Source organism: Thalia democratica, unplaced genomic scaffold (genome assembly GCF_965202585.1).
Source record: "Thalia democratica unplaced genomic scaffold, ktThaDemo2.hap1.1 HAP1_SCAFFOLD_398, whole genome shotgun sequence".
Taxonomy (NCBI): domain Eukaryota; kingdom Metazoa; phylum Chordata; class Thaliacea; order Salpida; family Salpidae; genus Thalia; species Thalia democratica.
In genome coordinates this window covers 52946-72196 of record NW_028139467.1, presented here as the reverse complement: position 1 = coordinate 72196, position 19251 = coordinate 52946, and the positions used below count along the sequence as shown (strand labels likewise).

The following is a 19251-nucleotide window of genomic DNA, read 5'->3' as shown; positions in this document are numbered from 1 at the left end:
AAACAAATTTCATTATTAAATAACGTAAAATTAAATATTAGCTTTGTTAAAAGTTAGAAATAAATGCTCTTTATTTAATTTATTCTAAATTATTTATAACAACTTACCAGGCAAATCAAGATCATCTTCCATTTCTGAAGCTTCTTCATCTAAAAAAATTGGTTTAATTTAAAAATAACTTATTCATATTTAAAGTAGCTATATTTTCAACAGTTGGACTATTTAGCAGTTTTTAGTTTACATTAAGCTTATGTCTTTAAAGGGCATAGGGGAGTCCAAAAAAATTCTTTTACAAAAAATAACATTGGCTTTAATATGAAAGCAAGTACAAACTACAAGCCAGTTTTTATAAATTCTAAGAATCTTATTCACATTTTGAGATACTGTAGTTTTAGTAAAAAGTTTCCGATACAAATGCATGGTTGCCACAGATCAAGCTGAGAAAAAATTCCTGACTTTTCCTGACTTTTTACCAAAAATTTCCTGACTTTTCTAAATCAAACTCTTTGTTTAAACTAATTCTAAAATACATAATCTAACACTTGAAACTATATAAAGCTTTCAGTATAATTTTAATACAGGTTAAAACAACAGTTTTTTTTTGCTAAATTCAATCATCGAATATCCACTACATCACTTTAACCATATGTGTATGATTGATGTATTTGCAATAAAGAGCTCTATCAACAAAATACTTGTATTATTACTTTATAAACACAGCTTGTCTGAAAAAAGACACAATTTTATAGCATTTCCTAGCATAAATGTATTTAAATATAAGGAAGTTTTACAATCAAAACCTTAAATTAATAATGAACTTTTACAATTAAAACCTTAAAAGAATAAAAAGCTTAATCATACTCTGTTTTTTTTTTACTATATGTACTAAAAATTATTTAAACGTTTCTTTGTTAGCACTTCAACATTTTTATCTAATGAAGATATGGTTTCCTTCATCTGGTTTGCATCCTGCTTCATTTTCTTGGCAGTAAAAACTATTTGCCTCACTTATTTTAATCGTTCTCATCTGCTGCCCCTACATTTGTCGAAGAGAATTTTTTCTCTTAATCTAGCCACAATTTGTCTTAATCATTTCATTTCTTTTTGCACTCATTTATTTTTACCTCCAATTTTTGCCTCAATTATTTACTTAAACAAAAAGCACTTTGATTTCAAAATCACGCTAGATAAACGTTTTTGTATATTTCACAGTTTCACTGTGGAAGTGTCCTTGCTATAAATCACCAATACTAAAAGGCTTACGAAAACAGCTTGTTGAAGTAGGGTAATTGTTCAATATGTTAATAGAAAAATTTTGCAGTTTTATAAAGGATATTTTATTAATTTTTACCAGATGAAGCGATTGGAAATTAAGTAATTTTGGAAATTTTTAGAAAAATTTTGCAATTTTAGTCTGACTTAAAAGGATAACAAATTTATTTTTTACAATTTGAAGGCTTTGGAAAATAAGGAATTTTGTAAATTTAAACTGACAAAATCTGACTTTTTTTTAATTTTATCAATTTTCCTGACTTTTGTAATTTTTTTTAATTTTTCCTGACTTTTCCTGACCATGTGGCAACCCTGCAAATGTATGGACCGTAACTTTTTTAAGATCAATTTTCAAAATTTTAATAACATTATAGATAAGCAAAATTGTTATGTGCAGTTATACTATTTATATTATACTAGAAAAGATCGCAATTTTTTTGCTACTGAAACGTGGTAGTAAACTAAATATTTAAATTGCACATCTTTATTGAAATCAATTATATAAATTTCAAACAGTTTAAGAAAATAATTTGGTAAGATATAACTTATCACAAATATTTAAGCAAGATTTTTAAAGTTGATAAAATGTATAAAACTATTAGTGTAGGCTAGTAAGGATTTTGTTAAAGGCTATTCTTTTACTACTAATTTTTGTTAGTTGCAAAACTACTTTTTTCTAACATTTAAAACATTTTTAATTATGCGGTTTATAGTCTGATTTGAAGTTTTTAGTGTATAAAACATAAAAACAGAACATTTGTTATATTTTCATTAGCTAAAGCATAACTTTTTTATATATTTTTTATCTGAACAGGTGAATAGAAAAAAATTGTCACTTAAAGCTATAATACTTAACTTTAATGCATAATTTATGTAGAGTATATTCAAAAACTTTCTTGCCTATGAATTAGTTTTATTAAGCAAATAAAATTTTATTTGCCTGTAAGCAATTTTCGCTATATATTCTTATCAGTAATAGTATTTTTAATCAAATTTATACCTTCATCATAATCTTCTTCTTCATCTTCATCGCTACTACTTGGGGCTACATTGTAAATTTCATCCTGTTTGTGAAATTATTACAAGTAATATTGTATGCAATTTTACAAGTCCTTTAAATCATTAATACTATAAAACACTTAAAGTGAGTACATAAAAACAGAAAGTGAGAAAAGAAAAACCGAATACTCTTTTTTGAGAACATGAATAAGAAGAATTATTATTTTTAACTATTTGTAACAAACATTAAGTATAAAAATTTAAAACTATCAATAAGTAAATATTCTATAATAAGTATAAAAAATGTATAACATTTTGCATAAAACACCAAACAATAAAGTTTTATAAATTTTGTATTAACATATGAAGAATTCCATAAAAACTAAAAAATGTACCAGTTTAAATAACAAACAAATCAGTTCTATACAAAAACAAGATAATAACTTAATTAAAATGCTTTTAGTAAAATATAAACAATACATAATTTTTTTAATAAAATATACATAAATACAGGTAAAAAAAAATCTTCCTAATTATAACAAACTAAAAAACTTTAAATCAATAAAATTACAGTTGAACATAAGTTGAATACAAGTTACAACAAAAAACTAGTTATTTTAAGTGGAAATATAAAAAAAACATTTTTTCAACATAAAAATTTTAAACAAACTTCTTCAGAACTTTCGCTGTCACTTGCACTTCCAAGCAGTGCCTTGTCTTGATTGTTGTGAAACTTATCAACTTCATCATACATGTAGTCTTCATCATTCTGTTACAATATTTGTTAGAGTTATATACCTTACTAAAACAATAACAAACAGAAAGTATATAAATAAAAAATGTATATTACATATATAAAAAATCAAGTTAAAATGACTTTTAATTAGGTTTACTAGGCTGAAACAAGCTTTTGTATAATTTATTTATATATTCATGAAATTATGGAAATTCATTTAGCTATTTTAATTATAATATAACTAGATTTTGACATATATAACATAATATAAATCACTGTTTTTTAGAATAATAAACATATAATACAGTGCTTATTCACTTATCCAGACACGTTGGGCAAGATTTTTCTGTAAACATGTCGTCCTGATAAGAACAAAAAGCAATTTTTTTCATATAATTCTATAACTGCTACATATAATACAATGTATCATAAAAGTGTTATGGTAAAAACAAATACATAGTAATTGTGAGTAATATATAATAAAATGAAAAATAATAAAAGTTACATTTTAGGTTAATTTATTTTTTCTAAGGTAGAAAAACATTAGGCTTACTAACCCTCTGCAACGATATACGTTTTTTGAGGGTCAAGCAAGTAAAATTCATCATTTGTAATTCCACTTGCACTTAGTATTAATTAAAAAAAAATGTTTAATTTTTGTTTTAGAGAAAATATAAATTTAATTTATCTTCAAAAACAAAAAATAATGTAAACCTATCTCTCTAAAAGAAAAAAAAAACTTTCAAACAAAGAAAAAAACAGAAATAAAGAAAAACTTTGACTAAGTTTGAAGTCAATTTAACGGAAACATATCAATACTAAGAAACTAGTTTTTATTGTAAGTTTTGCTAAAATAAGAAAGAATAGACGTATGTTTAATAAATTTTTCACGTTTTTCAGCTGAAAACTTACGGAATTTATAAAATTACTTAATTTTCTTATACAGCATGAAAGCTTAAATATTTGTATCATAAAAAAATGTTAGTGTTTAATACTGAAAATTTTTTGAATTTTCTTCTGAACTAAACTGTCCGGATAAGTGAGCGTCTGGATAAGTGAATAAGTACTATACTAAAATTGTTAAAAAGTTTCACAAAACCACTTATATTTTTTACATAGTTTAAATATTAAACATGCCTTTTTTAATTAATACACGATGGTTTCTTCATTTGTACTATCAATTACAAAGTACATCATTAATCATTTGCATAAAAACAATTTTTTACTTATAGTTGCTTGTTTTATCTCTCATTAAAAAGTTTTAACACCTCTAATTATTAGCTACAAGAATGTCATAAAGTTAATTATTTTTTATATTAACTTGTAAGAGCAATAATAGATTGAACAAAGAATTGCCTCAAGTGCGTTTGCAAATTTTTTTAAAACAGAAAACATTCATAACACAGTTTAAAAAATAAGACTGAAACAATGTAAATAAGAAAATAGTATAAGAGTATTATAAAAATTTAATTACCTAAGTTTTGCAAAAAAGGAAGAATTGAATTATTAAGTGGAAACCATGCATTAGATGAAACTTATTACTTCTTTTTTTTTTTTTAAATTTTAATAACGATTTTTTTTGAATATTTCTAAAAATAAGGCTTATAGGAGTTCATACATTTTAAATAAGTATTAAACAGAGATAAACTTAAAGATTTTATTCCAAAAACAATTATAATAATTTTAAAAAATAATAGACAAATTAAAAAAAAATACATAATTGAATACATGTTTTAATGACAAACTTTTACTAATTTGCTTAGGCTTCTATCTAAGTATACCATTAATAACTAACCGGATCTACAAAATCATCATTTAGATCTGCATCTATATCTTTTGGTTTAGAGAAGTTCCTGTTTAGTAAATACATTAAATATTTTTTTAAACTTAATTTTTTAAAAGAAAAACAATTAAAACATCATATTCCCATTAACTATACTAAACATTTAAGTATAGCTTTTTTAGGTAAACAAATTGATTAAATTAAAAGTTTTATCAACTAGATTGAATAACATCAAATGGTAAAATATAAAACAATAAAGTTATTTTAAGAATTTAAAACCAATTGGAAAATGCTGAAGAAGAATAAATAGGCTTATTTGGTATGTACAAACAAAAACAGCCTTTAAAACTTTAAATACAGTTAGCTCTGCCAACTTATACTTTACTTTGGCCATAGGAAAATCAAAAAAAAATACCAAAAATTAACATTAGCTCTTATTTAAAAACTTAAATTATTTACTACAACAAGGTTTTTATACACATATTAGTTTTAATTAAGGGTTTAGGGGTGTTAAACACTTTTTTTTAAATTTGATCTTATTTTATAAAGTTTTTACTAAGCTACAACATGCTTTTTACAGATGATAAAAATTCAAAACAACTTTTGAGATATAGCCCGGTCAAAGTTGCAGGCAGCTATTGGATCCTTATGGGAGGCGCAAACTAAAACAGCAAACAACTAGAAATCACTAAAAATCTATCTTCTCCTACGTTTTTTAAGATAACTACCTCAAAATTTCAGAAAGTGTTCCTTGATATATTTAGAAAATTATGTCAGAATAAATTTATTTAAAGAAAAAAATTAAAATTCTATAACAAAAAGACAAAAAAAAAATGATTTTTTTGTATTTTTATTTTATTTTAACTTTTTACTTTTTTTAAACTCTTTCCAACAGAGTTTTCTAAATATATCAAGGAACACTTCCTAAAAATTTGAGGTATTTATCTCAAAAAAACATAGGAGATGACAGATTTTTAGTGAAATAGTCTATTTTTGCCGTTTTAGTTTGCGCCTCTCATAAGGATCCTATTTCTGCCTCCAAATTCGACCGGCTACACCTCAAATGTTATTTTGAATTTTTATAATCAGTAAAAAGCATCTTGTAGCTTAGTTAAAACTATATAAAATAAAATCAAATTTCAAAAAAGAGTTTTGAAAAACATAATAATAGACTGAGACAACTTTGGATTAATTGCATAAAACACGATGGACAAAAAGTTTGAATTAAATGTTTCTTTTAGAGTTTTAAACTTGGTCCTTCTTTTAGAAATATGATGAATTTTATAATTTTTTACCCTTATATGTCTCTTTAAAACTAACTTGAATTTGAAATTCAATAAAACTTAACTGCTAGCTTTTTCAAAAATCTTAAAAGTAAGATCATCTTATAAAAAAGTACCTTACTCCCCATATAGATATTAATAATGCATAAGTGTCATATTTCCAATAAATTTTACTTAATTTTAAGATATACAACCAAGAGTAAAAAAAATTATGAATCTTATTGTATTTTAAAACTAAATACTAACAATTTTACATAAAAATAAAATACACTTACTTTCTTTTTCTAGGCATGTTGTTTTTCAGTAGTATAACCAGAGTACTTTGTATATTTCTTTATAAATCTTTAAATTTCTAACTGTGTTACAAAAATCAGCTTATCAATTAGTTAATAAGTAACTTTTATTAATTAACTTATAAAAAAAAACTCTATAAAATTTGTAAACCAATTTAATAACTAAATGTATTTATAAAACGTGATTATCATAAAATAATATTTAACTTTAAACTATTGCAATTCCTTATTATAACTTGGCATAAATCCTGAATGGGTTCAAAAGAATGAAGTTTTAGTGAGTAAAAACTTTATTTAAAATTATCATAACTAGTTGTAATCAGGGTTCCTTTAAAATAAGGAAAGTTTTCAGAGGCTCTCTGAATGCTTTTTAAGAGCAAATTCTTGTTTTCAACACTCATAGTTTTAAGTAAAAATTAAAGTTAATGTAATTTGCTGTACTTGACTACAAAGTACAATAATAAGTTTAATTTAAAATATTTTCACTCAACAATTTTTTTCTTTAAACTACTTTTTTTCTATTCATTATTTAAACAGTGTAGCCACTCTTTTGGTAAAAAAAGCTATCCTGAGTGACCTTAAACTATCCTAGTCATATTGAGTTTTTTCAAATACTTACAAAAGTTATTTTGCCTCTGTTGCAAACTACTAATATTATATGTTCATTTTTTCTTATAAACAACAGGGTTGCCACTCTTTGAGAGAAAAACCTTGAACAATACTTGTTATTTAAAATAACAAGATACTGAAAGTGGATCAACTAAATCTTATTTAAGTCCAAGAATTATAATTGTCCTGAAATTTTCTTAAAATTTTAAAACAATCCTTTTTTTTTAATCAAAACTATCCAGAGTCAGCCTGACCATAATATACTGAATTATTGAGAAATTTTCAAAAATTTCTCAATATCCTGAGTTATCCTAAATGTGTGACAACCATGTTATTATAGTGATTCATTATAAAACAAATAAAAACTTGAAAGTTTTAAATAAATATAAAAATTACCAAGTTCAAGATTGTTTGTTTATGTTTAAAGATTAAATATACGTTCAAATTTTAAATTTTTCTATCTGATGAGTCCTTTAATAAAGTTTGGTACTTTATTAAACTTTTTTTTTAAATGATAAAAATAATGGTTCCTTAAAAATATTTTATTTTGGACTCTCATTATGATTATAGACACATAATTTTCAAAAGAAAATATATAACAATTTTATCAAAAACAATAGTAGATTTAATCAAATTTTAGCCCAGCATTACTAAAAATAAGATAAATTAAAGAAAATTATGTATATTTTTATAGACATAAGTCAAGAGATTTTCATTAAAATTGAAAAGTCAAGGGAAATCAAGAAAAGTGAGAACTTGTAAAAAATAAATAGTGGTTCTGCACAGTGAAAAAAGTTTTTTATGATGTCTACTAATCTTATTAGTGATTTTCTAAACTTTGTAATTTTTAAGGCAAGTAGGAAAAATATAAAAGCATGACTATATTTACAAAGCAGCTCAAAAACTTGAAAAACTGAAATAAACAAAAATGATTAACGTTTATAGTGAACTTCAGCAGCAGCAGTTTTCTAAGAGTTGTTACCATTTATTTTTACTAATTTTACTTTGTATATTTTAAATCATATGTATCTTCTCCCTTAGACTTTAAGTTTTTTATAGTTTAATATTTTGCTTAATAAGTAGATGGGGAAAGCAGTTGTTTAATAAAATTTTGAACTCTTCACAGAAACAACTTATTATTGTAAGTACTAACTTCTTAAGTTATTTCACAAAATATGTTGTCAAGATAGGGGTTTTAAGACAACATTGAAAACTCTCTAAGTTGAAGCTTGCAAGTTTTAACCTGTGGTTGACATATATACATATGTTCAACCCTGTGGTTGACATATATACAGAAAAATATACTGATCATTAAAACTGTACTCTACCATAAGCACCACATCATTTACTCTCTTAAATTTCAAAATATACACAATAACAATCATGTTTTACATTTACCTTTTATACTAAGGCAACTAGAAAATAAGTGAGACACAAATCAAAACCATTGTCAAAAATGGTCAGCTTGGTTAGAAATAGGTTTACTTTTATTTTGTTCAGGTCTTTATAATTAGAATATATTGTTATTAAATGCAATTCTAGTGCTAAAACACAGTAGCATTGAATTTACATTTTTAACTTGTGTCATTTATACATGTGGCTTGGTGGCATAGGGGTCCTGATAACAGAATTAAAAACTCTCTGAATTGAATGTTACAAGATCAAAATATAAATATGGCCTACACATATACGAAAATTATATATATTGTTATTTACAGGGTATAAGTTGTATGTTTTTTTTGTTTTTTTTAAGGTAGAAAGTTATATGTAATAAGTAATGTAATAAATAATAAGTAATGTAATAAATATTGTTATAATTTTACTTTTAGAAAAATTATGATTTTATAAAATATATTTCATTTGGTATTAAGAAGTTATTTAAAGAAAACATAAAAACCTACAGAATATTTTATTTAAAAATAAAACTAATGTAAACCAATTCTATTTTAGGTTTTTGTAGTTTATTTTTATATCATAATCAATTATTTTTAGGCATAAAAAAACTGTTTTAAACTACATTTTTTATAATAACAAAAATTTCAAAGAAAACTGTTTTAATTAAAATATAATTTTACTTGCCTCTTTAGTATATAACTTTTAACAACCAAAATAAAATTAAAGCTATGTTTTAAACAAAATAAAAATCCCTTGGAGACACTCAAAATGATAAAATCTCAATTTTATACACAAAAAGTGTACAGAAACAAAGCTCAAATCCACAAGCAAGTATTCAAGCTTCAAAAAAAAAAACAATAACCCAATTATGGTAATCAATGTAAAAACTTTATAAAAACAATCAATGCAAATCAAATCAAAACATTCTACAGTTCAAGTAAAGTTAGTTGAAATATTGAAGAATAAAAAAAATTACCAAAAATTAATTAAATTATGTATTCATTGCTTTCTTTAAACAGGTTTTCGTTCATATTTAATATTATTTTTTCTACAATAATTTTAAACTTTAAAAATTTGATTTTTAGAAACATTCACTGTTCACAAAACAAAAAGACTGTTCAGGTTGTACCTTTTTTACTGGGACTGAATAGGCTAATTTCAAATTTTGTTTATATAGAACTTAATTAATTCAAAACTTTTATGAATTTTAAAATAGTCATAAAAAGCTAAATTAATTCTAAGAAAAAATCTCTCCAGAAAAAAAATAGTTTTTTGTTTCATGTTTTAATACAAATAGTTGTTTAATCAAAGAACTTTTTTGTTAAATTTTGAATATAATCAACAAATTTCTATAATAAAGTTACCATACAATTACTCTGATGTAAAATTTTAGTTAAAAACACACATTTAGCTTACTCAGTATTGTAAACTCTTTGATTTTGGCAATATTAGTTAAAATTATTGTTTATGTCACTACAAACTCACTAATTTGATCAAAAATATTGTACTTAGCACTAACTGACTAACTAAACAAAACTAATTTACTTAATAAAATCTTAAAAGTATACTTTTATTGACTACTCAAAAACCAACATTTATTTGTGCCTAAATATTTACTTCAATTAACAAAACAAAAGTACACAAACACACTTACTTTCAAATTTAATATTAATTTAAGCTTGTAAATTCTGCAGTCTTATCTCATGTATAGTTCTAAAATAATAAATTACTATTTAAAAAAAAACAGCTTTTAGCTTAGTTAAAGAAAAAAATAATTAAAAGTCTTTAAATAATTAACTATTTACATTTAGAGATTTTTTTTTACTTTCGTCTTTGTTTTTGAAAACTTCGACTTTTTATTAATGAGTTAAACTTACTTTATTATATTGAAATAATAATAATTTTTAGCTTAAAAATCATTAAGTTTCATATAAAATGAAGTTTTTAAGCTTACAATGAACGTTATCGTTAAACTTTGTTTTACTATATTTTATTTTAAGAACTGCTCAGTTCAAACCTGCGCAGAGTTCCCGCCCGATCAAATTAAAGATTCGCTTATCGACCAAGGGTAAAGGTTTGATTTATAGGTAACAGTGGTAGTAAAAAAAAATAATAGATAAAAATTAAAAATTTACAGACAGTTTTTTTTTAGTTTAAATAGAAATTGATCGCAGGTAGGAATTGTAAGTATACTTTTTGTTTTATTTTACTTGTTTAACACTTTTTTTATTTTTTTATACTTTTTAATATTAAAGTGAAAACTTTTTGTTTTTACAAATAATTTAAAACAATAATTTGAAATTATTAGATTCTGAACAAAAATACTTGCGATAGTAACTTTTTATATGAACCAAAATAATAAAATATAGACTTTTTTTCTAAACCATTAAAAAATATTTGATTCTGCTTGATATATTTTAAATCTAACCTTTCCTTTCAATCCCGGGTTTCTGAAAACTTGTTTAAAAAAAAAAGTTTTTAATGCTATAGCGCCTTTAGTTTCCCTTATAGAAAACATACTTAACTTTTAGTAACAGAAATAACCACCAGCAACAGTAATGCTAATTCAAAATAAAATAAAAATCTAATTTTGATTTACCAACAATTAAATTATTCACCAAGTGATTAAAAAAAAGTATTACAACTTGTATCAAATAAAACTTTTTAAAAATATTGAATATATTTCATTAAACTAAGCATGTAGAACTATAAAATATTTTTAAAATTTATTTCAGAATTACAAATTAAAACAACATTAAAGCTCATTACCACCACATATACAAAAAAAGGTTGACTTGCAAAGATAAAAAAGGACACAGTTTTGTTCTTTTAGTTAATTGTTTTTGTTGTTTTTTTAATTAACTTAACACTCAAGCCATTTTTTTTTACTTATGTCCAATTTTTTTAATTAGTGGCTATGCTAGCCAAGATAAGGGGCTGAATGTGAATCATTCCTGTTGACAACATAAACGAAACTTGATCAACTTTAGTACTTCCTTCATGACTTATACTTCATTGTTTTTGTAATTTTTTTTTTTATAATGATCAAAGATTAACGAACTAACTTCTTTTATCTTTTAAGTTGTTTTGATTTTTTCAGAGAAACGTTTTAAAAATTAAACTAAAATTTGTCAAAAATGGGTTATTCTGATAGCCAGAATTAAGCAATCTTGGATTAGTGCTTTTTATTATTAGCAATTATTTTTATTCTCAACATAAATAGTTGCATAAAGTTAAATTTAGTTAATATTCAATCAAAAAAAAAAAAAAAAAAATTCAATCGGTTTCGATATTATAAATATTATTCTACGATTGTTGATCAGTATTTATCGTCGATAGTAATCAGAAGGTTGCAGGTTCGAAACCGATTAAAATCTTTTTTTTTTTTTTTTGATTGAATATTAACTAAATTTAACTTTATGCAACTATTTATGTTGAGAATAAAAATAATTGCTAATAATAAAAAGCGCTAATCCAAGATTGCTTAATTCTGGCTATCAGAATAACCCGTTTTTGACAAATTTTAGTTTAATTTTTAAAACGTCTCTCTGAAAAAATCAAAACAACTTAAAAGATAAAAGAAGTTAGTTCGTTAATCTTTGATCATTGTAGATCATTATAAAAAAAAAAATTTACAAAAACAATGAAGTATAAGTCATGAAGGAAGTACTAAAGTTGATCAAGTTTCGTTTATGTTGTCAACAGGAATGATACAAATAGGGGCTGACCAGATTTTGATTTGAAAAAATACTTGATTACAGTTTGAACCAGTTCTAAAATTGATAATAAGGTTAAAATCTGGCTAAGCTCAACTTCAACCTGGGCATGACATTAAACTGTTCTGGTGTATGACTCGATAATAGAAAGGTTTTTTTACACCAGGTCCTCAGACCAAACCTTTTGAGCGTATTTTTTTGTAGTTTGTTCAAAATGATATTAGCAAGATTTGTATCATTAGTCTAAATTGACATCCAACAGAATCAGGTAGAGTCTTTTTTTTTTCAAATCAAAATCCAGTCAGACTAAGATTTGAATCTTTTTATTTCACAAAAATGTTTTTGGGTCTACATATTGCAAGCTATGGTTAGATCTGTCATTTGGAAACCACTTGTTTCAAGTTTTTCAGTTTTTATGTTAATAAGGTACCTATGCCATAAACTTGAAATTAAATATATGGTAATAGCACATTAACTTGCATAATATTTATAGTTGAAGATAGGTGATATTTTTTCACTTAAAGTTTTTTCCAATTTCAAATAATCTATTTTATATAAAATTAATTTAATAAGCTTTTTAAAAAAGGTAAGTTTTAAAAAATAAGTAAGAGATTAAATATAATTATTGATTCTGAGTAATGTTAATCTTGAGTTTCACTTTTTATTATAACAAAAATATTAGGTTTTGACATTGCTGGTTTTAAAAGTATTAAAAAACGTTCAAAGCTTTTGTGTTGCATGATATTAAGGGCATAGGGGTGGGGAAGGTACAAACTTTTTTTTGTAGAAAAATTTAAATTAGTATGTATTAAAGCTTAAAGTTTAAACTATAAGTCAGTTTTTATAAAATGAAAAAAAATATAATTAACTTTTGGAGATATAAAATTTTTTCTAAAATTTTTTAGTACAAAGGTATGGACTGCAACTTTTTAATGTCAATTTTCCTAGAAATTAAGAAATCACTAGCAGTTTATCTCCTCCTTCATTTTTTGAGCTTGAGACATCAAATATTGGAAATAGTTTTTTTTAAAGTTTAAAAAAACTTTGAATGTTGCAGTTTTTAAAACATTGAAAATTAATAATTTTTGATAAAAATAACAAAAAATTGATGTTTTTGTTGCTAAAGGTTTTATTTTTTAAATAAAAAAACATCTGTACTTATAATTTTTATTATTAATTGTTGAAATATTGTGAAAAGTTGAAGAAGATTGGTTAAAAAGTTAAGGAGGAGATAAATGTTGTGTGAAATAGTCTTTTTTTTGCGTTTTTGGTTTGCCCCTTTCATCGGAAACTTATCAAGCTCTCCAACTTAGGTTGCTTATATCTCAAAAGTTACTCTTAACTTTGTTAAGCAGTTAATTTCTGATACCCTAAACAAAACTCTACAAGTATAGATCATATATATATATATATCATATGGGGAATGGGATGTTTCTAATGAAAGATCTATTACTTTTTCACTGAGAAACCATGTCCAAATAGATTTAATAGTAGAACAGATGTCTTTTACATAAAGTTAAAAAGTAGTTTTTATATATTTTTATGAGATTATGTACATATAGTCAGTTAGATTTTTATCAATCATTTGACAGTTAAATTATACTAGTATTTTTAAAAGTATCAGTCATTTTGCAGTAATCTTAAGTGTTAATACTAAATGATATAGTGCAATGTTCGTTTTATTATGCAATGTTCTTTATTTCTTTATTATACTAGTCTCTATTTATTTTGCAATCATTAACTTAATGTTAATGCCATACAACATTATGTTGCCTATAATAAATTATAACTTTTTTGTATTTCGTTATGTTGTTGTAATGCAAATTGAATAACATTCTTAGGTTATTTTTAAATACTTATAGCTAAATGAATTATGACATCAAATATCCCATTAATATACATACAACATCACCTAAATTTTAAAGGTAAGTAAGTATATCTACAAAGTTTTATTTTAAAATATTTTGTTTTAATTAGATTAGACAACTAGCTATGCTTCTTAATTTTTCAAAACGCACCATTTTACAGATAAAATTTACATATTTTGTGTGATTATGACGTCATAATATTCCAAAAGCTATGAAATGTCATTAAGTGTATGCCTATAATTATTAGCTTTAATTTAAGATATAAAATATAAGTCTAGGACGTGTATGAGTGACTTTATTACTATTTAAGTCAAAAAATCAAAAATTATGTGATTTTTGGGTTCCAGATCAGTTTTTTGGGGTGCAGTTTTTTTTTTAGGAATTTTTTTAATTTTTTTTTAAATTCTTCTTAATGATACCATAACACATCCAAATCAAGACTCCTCATATGGATTTTACAACATGACCAAAAAAATGTGCTGTACTCCCTACCCCTACCCTCTTATTCCCTTAATATAAAACTGTATTTTGTTATACAAAGTTTAAATGAATACAATTAAACCCTTAATAACTTTAGACAACTAAAACTTTTACCTTCAAAACTAGTACAACAATTAATCAATTATCCTATAGTATTGTTAAAAAATTCTAATGATTATGATGAATAGAAATTACAATAAAGATTTATATAGACCAGACATATTAGTTTGTTTAAAATTTTCAAAAAATATAATATTTTGAAACTAGTATGACTTTTCAAAAATATTTTCAAAGTTTTAATTTGATTAAGTATAACCAAAAAAACCTTCTACTTAATGATTAGTAATATAAGCTCATTATTTGTTCATTTTATCTATCTTTTTTTTTTAATTAAAAATATTTAGTGTAAGAGAAATAGATGCAGTTTTTATTAATATTTTTTATTAAAATTTAAAGTGGGTTTAGTTGTTAAGAGGGAATACTAATTTATTGTTACGTTAGTGTAAGTTTAGACTATAATGATTTGATTTTAATAAACATTTTAAAACTTACTTAATTTCTTTTTTGAATTTTAATTGGAAAATATTTGGTAACAGTAAGCTTTTAGTTTTAAGACAAGTTATTTTTTTGAAACTTTTGAATATTAATCAAGAAGTAACTTCTGATAAATTTAGATAAAATTTGCTTTGGACCAAGAACCTAAAAAGTTTATTATGTAATAGCAAATGCAGACGTTTAGTTGTAAAAAAAACAAAATGTCTAAAAGCAAACAACAAGTAGAAAAGACTCTCGAGGAGAGAGAAGAAGAATACAAGAGAGTGAACGCAGAGCTTGAAGCGCAGACGGCGGAGCTGGTAAAGGAGGCTGACAAAGTTATGCAGAAGCAAAACAGTTTTTTGTACAACAAAGAAGTAGAAGAAGAACCAGCCGATCTAACACTTGATATTTCTGAAGACATAAGAAAAAACCTGTCAAGTCTTGATCATGACAGCAGTGCCCTGTTGTCCATTGCAGCAGGTTTTTGTAGTTAAATCCATAAATCTAGCACTTTATATTGAAAAAAGTAGCAATAGTATTTATTAATTTTCTATTATTTTTTTGTAAAAAACTACTACAATCACTTTGTATTTATAAGATAACTTATTTATTTAATTTTTCTCAAGTATGTTTTATTCTTTTATTTTTCTTATTGGAACAACCATAAGCATACTTTTAACAACAGGTGGTTTTGAAGACTACTATGAGACTTCAAACATATCACTGGCACTGCTTCTAGGCCATCAAGCGCTAGAGTTCAAAAACTACCAAGGAAGCAGGTGAAAGGAATAAGGCCATTCACATCTCATATTCCCAAGTCTTCTTCAAATAAATATAAAAGTCACAATTTTGGAAAGAACAATGCAAATTCTTTAGTTTCTAAAAGAAACAAAAGTCTGCATGACATGGATGTGAATGACGCTGATGTCATGCCAGAAGCTGCTGCAGGAATGGCAACTGAAGCTCAACTGAGGCTCCTGAAAGCAAAAGTGCATGTTCTGCAGGAAGAGCTGTCAACAATTACGAATGAACTTAAAAAAGAAGTTGAAAGTCGTTCCAAAGATAAAGGTTTCTTATCCGTGTATTTTACAAGCTAAAAATATTGTTGAGTGTGGTTGTTACATATAAGCCATATAGCTGCAAATTTTTCACAGTATATTTTAAAAGTGTGTTTACTTTTACTAAAAAATGTTTTTTGTCAAATTCATAAAGTGATAAGTATTTTAAAGTTTGTTTCTGCTAGTTTTTAAAATTATAGTTATTGTATTTATTGTTAATTATTTTTTATAATTTTATTATTGTAAATTATAACTGTTATAATTAAAAACTAGCATTAGTTTTAATTAAAAACCATGCTTATAACTTGAGGAATTTATGATTATTCATTTATTATAGTTGTAAAAAGTTTTTGGTTTTTTATTTCCCTTGGTCACAATAAAAAACTAATTAATAAATGATGTTCCTTACAATTTATACAAATTTGTTGTATGAATAAGTGTGTCAAGTCTAAACAGGACACTTAAACAAAACTTTTTTTTATTATACACGTAGTGTTATTAGTCTCTACGTATAGGATCCATTTTATCTCTAACTGCACAGCATAGCTGACAAAAAAGATATTTTATTAGTACCTTACCTTTGAAGCAAATTTGTTATAAGTGAAGTTGGGGTCTAGCACTTCCGAAACTTAAGTTGCCATGCTAGAGCTGGATGCAAGACTATCTTAAAATAATTAAAAAACCTTTACAATAGCTAGAATTATATAAAAGTATTTTGTGGCAGTTGTGCTACACATTAATCATTGGTTTGCACCAAACTTTAACTCCTTCGTTAACAAATAATCAAAAACTATGATATAATTATAAGTTTTATAAACAAAATTCTCACACATGAATTTAATTAAGCAACAGTAGGAAATTTATACATCATTTTAAAAATAAGTGTTTTTTTCTTTAACTAACATGTATTAAGTTTTTAGTCAGAAGTTTTTATTTAATATTAACATCAAACTTTAATGTTCAAAATAAATTGTTATTTACAGCTTGTTTTAAAAGCTAATTTTTTAAAGTTTAAATTTAAAAATCATTCACGTTACACATTTTTGTTCTAAAAGTTATTTTGTAGTCAACTTTTCAAGTTTAAGTTCTTTAATAGTACACAAATCATTCTTAAAAACATTTTAACTATATTTTAATTTTTGTTTTAGTTATTTTATTACTTAATAATATTTTGATTTGGCAGAAAATCATTAAAATTAATCATTAATAGTTCCTATAAACTTTTTTACATATATTGCAGTATCTATCTGTAAGTTATCAAAGTATGATTAATTAAAGTTTATCTTTAAATTGATTTATTATACAAATATGTTGGAGCAGTATTCATACAATTTAAACATTTAATCTTAACTTGTTTTAATAATCATTGGAAAGCATGCATGATAAAACTTATGTTCCATAATTAAAATTAATAGTAAATAAAAATATTAAATATTAAAATCCTTTGAGTTCTGGTTATAATTTTTTAGTTCTGACATTTTATTTTTTAGTTATCCAACTACTATTTTAGGAAAAATTTATGTTCCATAAAACTTAAAGTAGAAAAAGACTTTTTATTTAAAGAAAAAAAAATAAAAACTGCTTACCATATTTTATACAAGCAAATTTTTTCAGACTTATATGTATCTTAAAAATAAAGTTTAGTTTTTTAAACACTGAAAATCTACATGTAACTCTTATATTTTTAGCTACCATATTACAGCTGCTCTTAACAAATGCAAAAATACAGCTGCAATCTGTCTTGTAATTGTAATAACTTTAAAGTATTTCTAATTATAAACTTATAAGCTATAAATATAAAACTAAGTTTTTAAAAAATATATACTGAATTAGTTGTACAAATTCGTCAGTATATTGAATAGCTTGAGTTGTTTTTATAATTTAGTATTGTTGAAAGTCATCTTCACTTGGTGCGTCCGAGTAGCTTGAAACTAAAGCTTTTTTTTCTTGAGTTTTATTATAATTAAATTTTAAAAAGTCAAACAAGTTAACATCAACATTGTATCAGGCGCTCTAAAGACCGTTAACGACGAACTGGAAAAGAAAAAGAAGACTTGCTCGTCCCAACAAAACCAGATTCAAAAGCTGAAAGCTCAGCTGGAAAGTGAAAGGAAAGGCTGCGAGTCGAAAGCGCAGCAGCTGAACGCCGCGAACAAGCAAATCGAAGCAAATAAGAGGCACGAGAAGCAGCAGAAAGCTGCCAGCGACGCCAACGAAGTCAGGCTCAACAGGGCGCTGGAAGAACTGGAAAAGGCCAAGGCGGCTCTGAGAAAGGAGAAGAGTTCGAGCAAGGAGAGCTCGGGCAAGCTGGCGGAGGAAGTGGAGATTTTGAGGAGCAGCAACAAGAAGTTGGAGAGGGTGAAGGCGGAGTGCGTGAGCATGGTGAAGAAGCAGCAGAGCCTCATCGGGGTCCTGAAGAAGCAGATCGTTCACATTGAAGCGGCCAAATTGCTCAGCTTCACTGAAGAGGAGTTTTTGAAGACACTTGATTGGGAAAATGTTTAAAAAAATTGTAACAAACGGAATATACTGTAAGGTTCATATTTTGCTTTTTATTTTATAATTAATGAAAAGTGTAATATTTAAACTAAATTTTGGTAACTTCTTGTACTTTTATTTTATTGTAAATAAAAATTTTACTTATGTAAGTTATTATTTTCATCTATAGTACCGACTGAGGAGCGCAAGTATGAAAGTTTTATTCAACGTTATGTTCAAAAATGACTGATACCTGACTAAATATTTTAAGTTAAATTTAAGCGAAAGTTTTCAAAACTATATAATTCAATATTGACTGGTTTAATATGAACCTTATTTCACTGTGTTTTAATTTTTTTGTTGCTTTTATATGTGTAGTTTTGTTTTAATACTTTTTTTTCGTGTTTTTACTTTACATATAACTAAATATTATAAACATGAGGTAATTTTTTTTTTTGCTAAACTAATTAGTTTTTAGCTGATAAAAAACATTTTTAAAACCATCATACTTTTTTTTTGTTTTTTAAGTATGACATTTTTAATCTACTGCTTCTATATAAAAATAAATTTAAAGTAAATGTTATTGTTGACGAATTTTGTTATGACTGCTGTTTATAGATTAAAAATTTATGAAAACTAAGATCAGAAAAACTTTTTAATCTTAATGGATTTATATCTAAATATTGTTTTACAACATCTTAACACAAAAACTATTATTTTTGTGCGTTTTCTTTAAATAGAAGT

General features: G+C 24.6%; 1 protein-coding gene across 1 annotated transcript; it reads left to right on the top strand.

The window, feature by feature from the left end:
* The first annotated feature begins 15796 nt into the window (after positions 1 to 15796).
* On the top strand, positions 15797 to 18743 carry LOC145846289 (testis-expressed protein 9-like). Its single transcript, XM_082953167.1, has 2 exons — positions 15797 to 16039; positions 18038 to 18743. Exons 1-2 carry the CDS (start codon positions 15877 to 15879, stop codon positions 18532 to 18534), a joined length of 660 nt encoding a protein of 219 aa, XP_082809293.1. The 5' UTR covers positions 15797 to 15876; the 3' UTR covers positions 18535 to 18743.
* The last annotated feature ends 508 nt before the right edge of the window (positions 18744 to 19251 follow it).

Bases quoted from the DNA above. Each gene is read 5' to 3' on its own strand.
- LOC145846289 (XM_082953167.1), top strand. From the start codon at position 15,877: ATGGATGTGAATGACGCTGATGTCATGCCAGAAGCTGCTGCAGGAATG. The intron at 16,040-18,037 runs GTTTCTTATCCG...ACATTGTATCAG, and splicing joins AAGTCGTTCCAAAGATAAAG to GCGCTCTAAAGACCGTTAAC.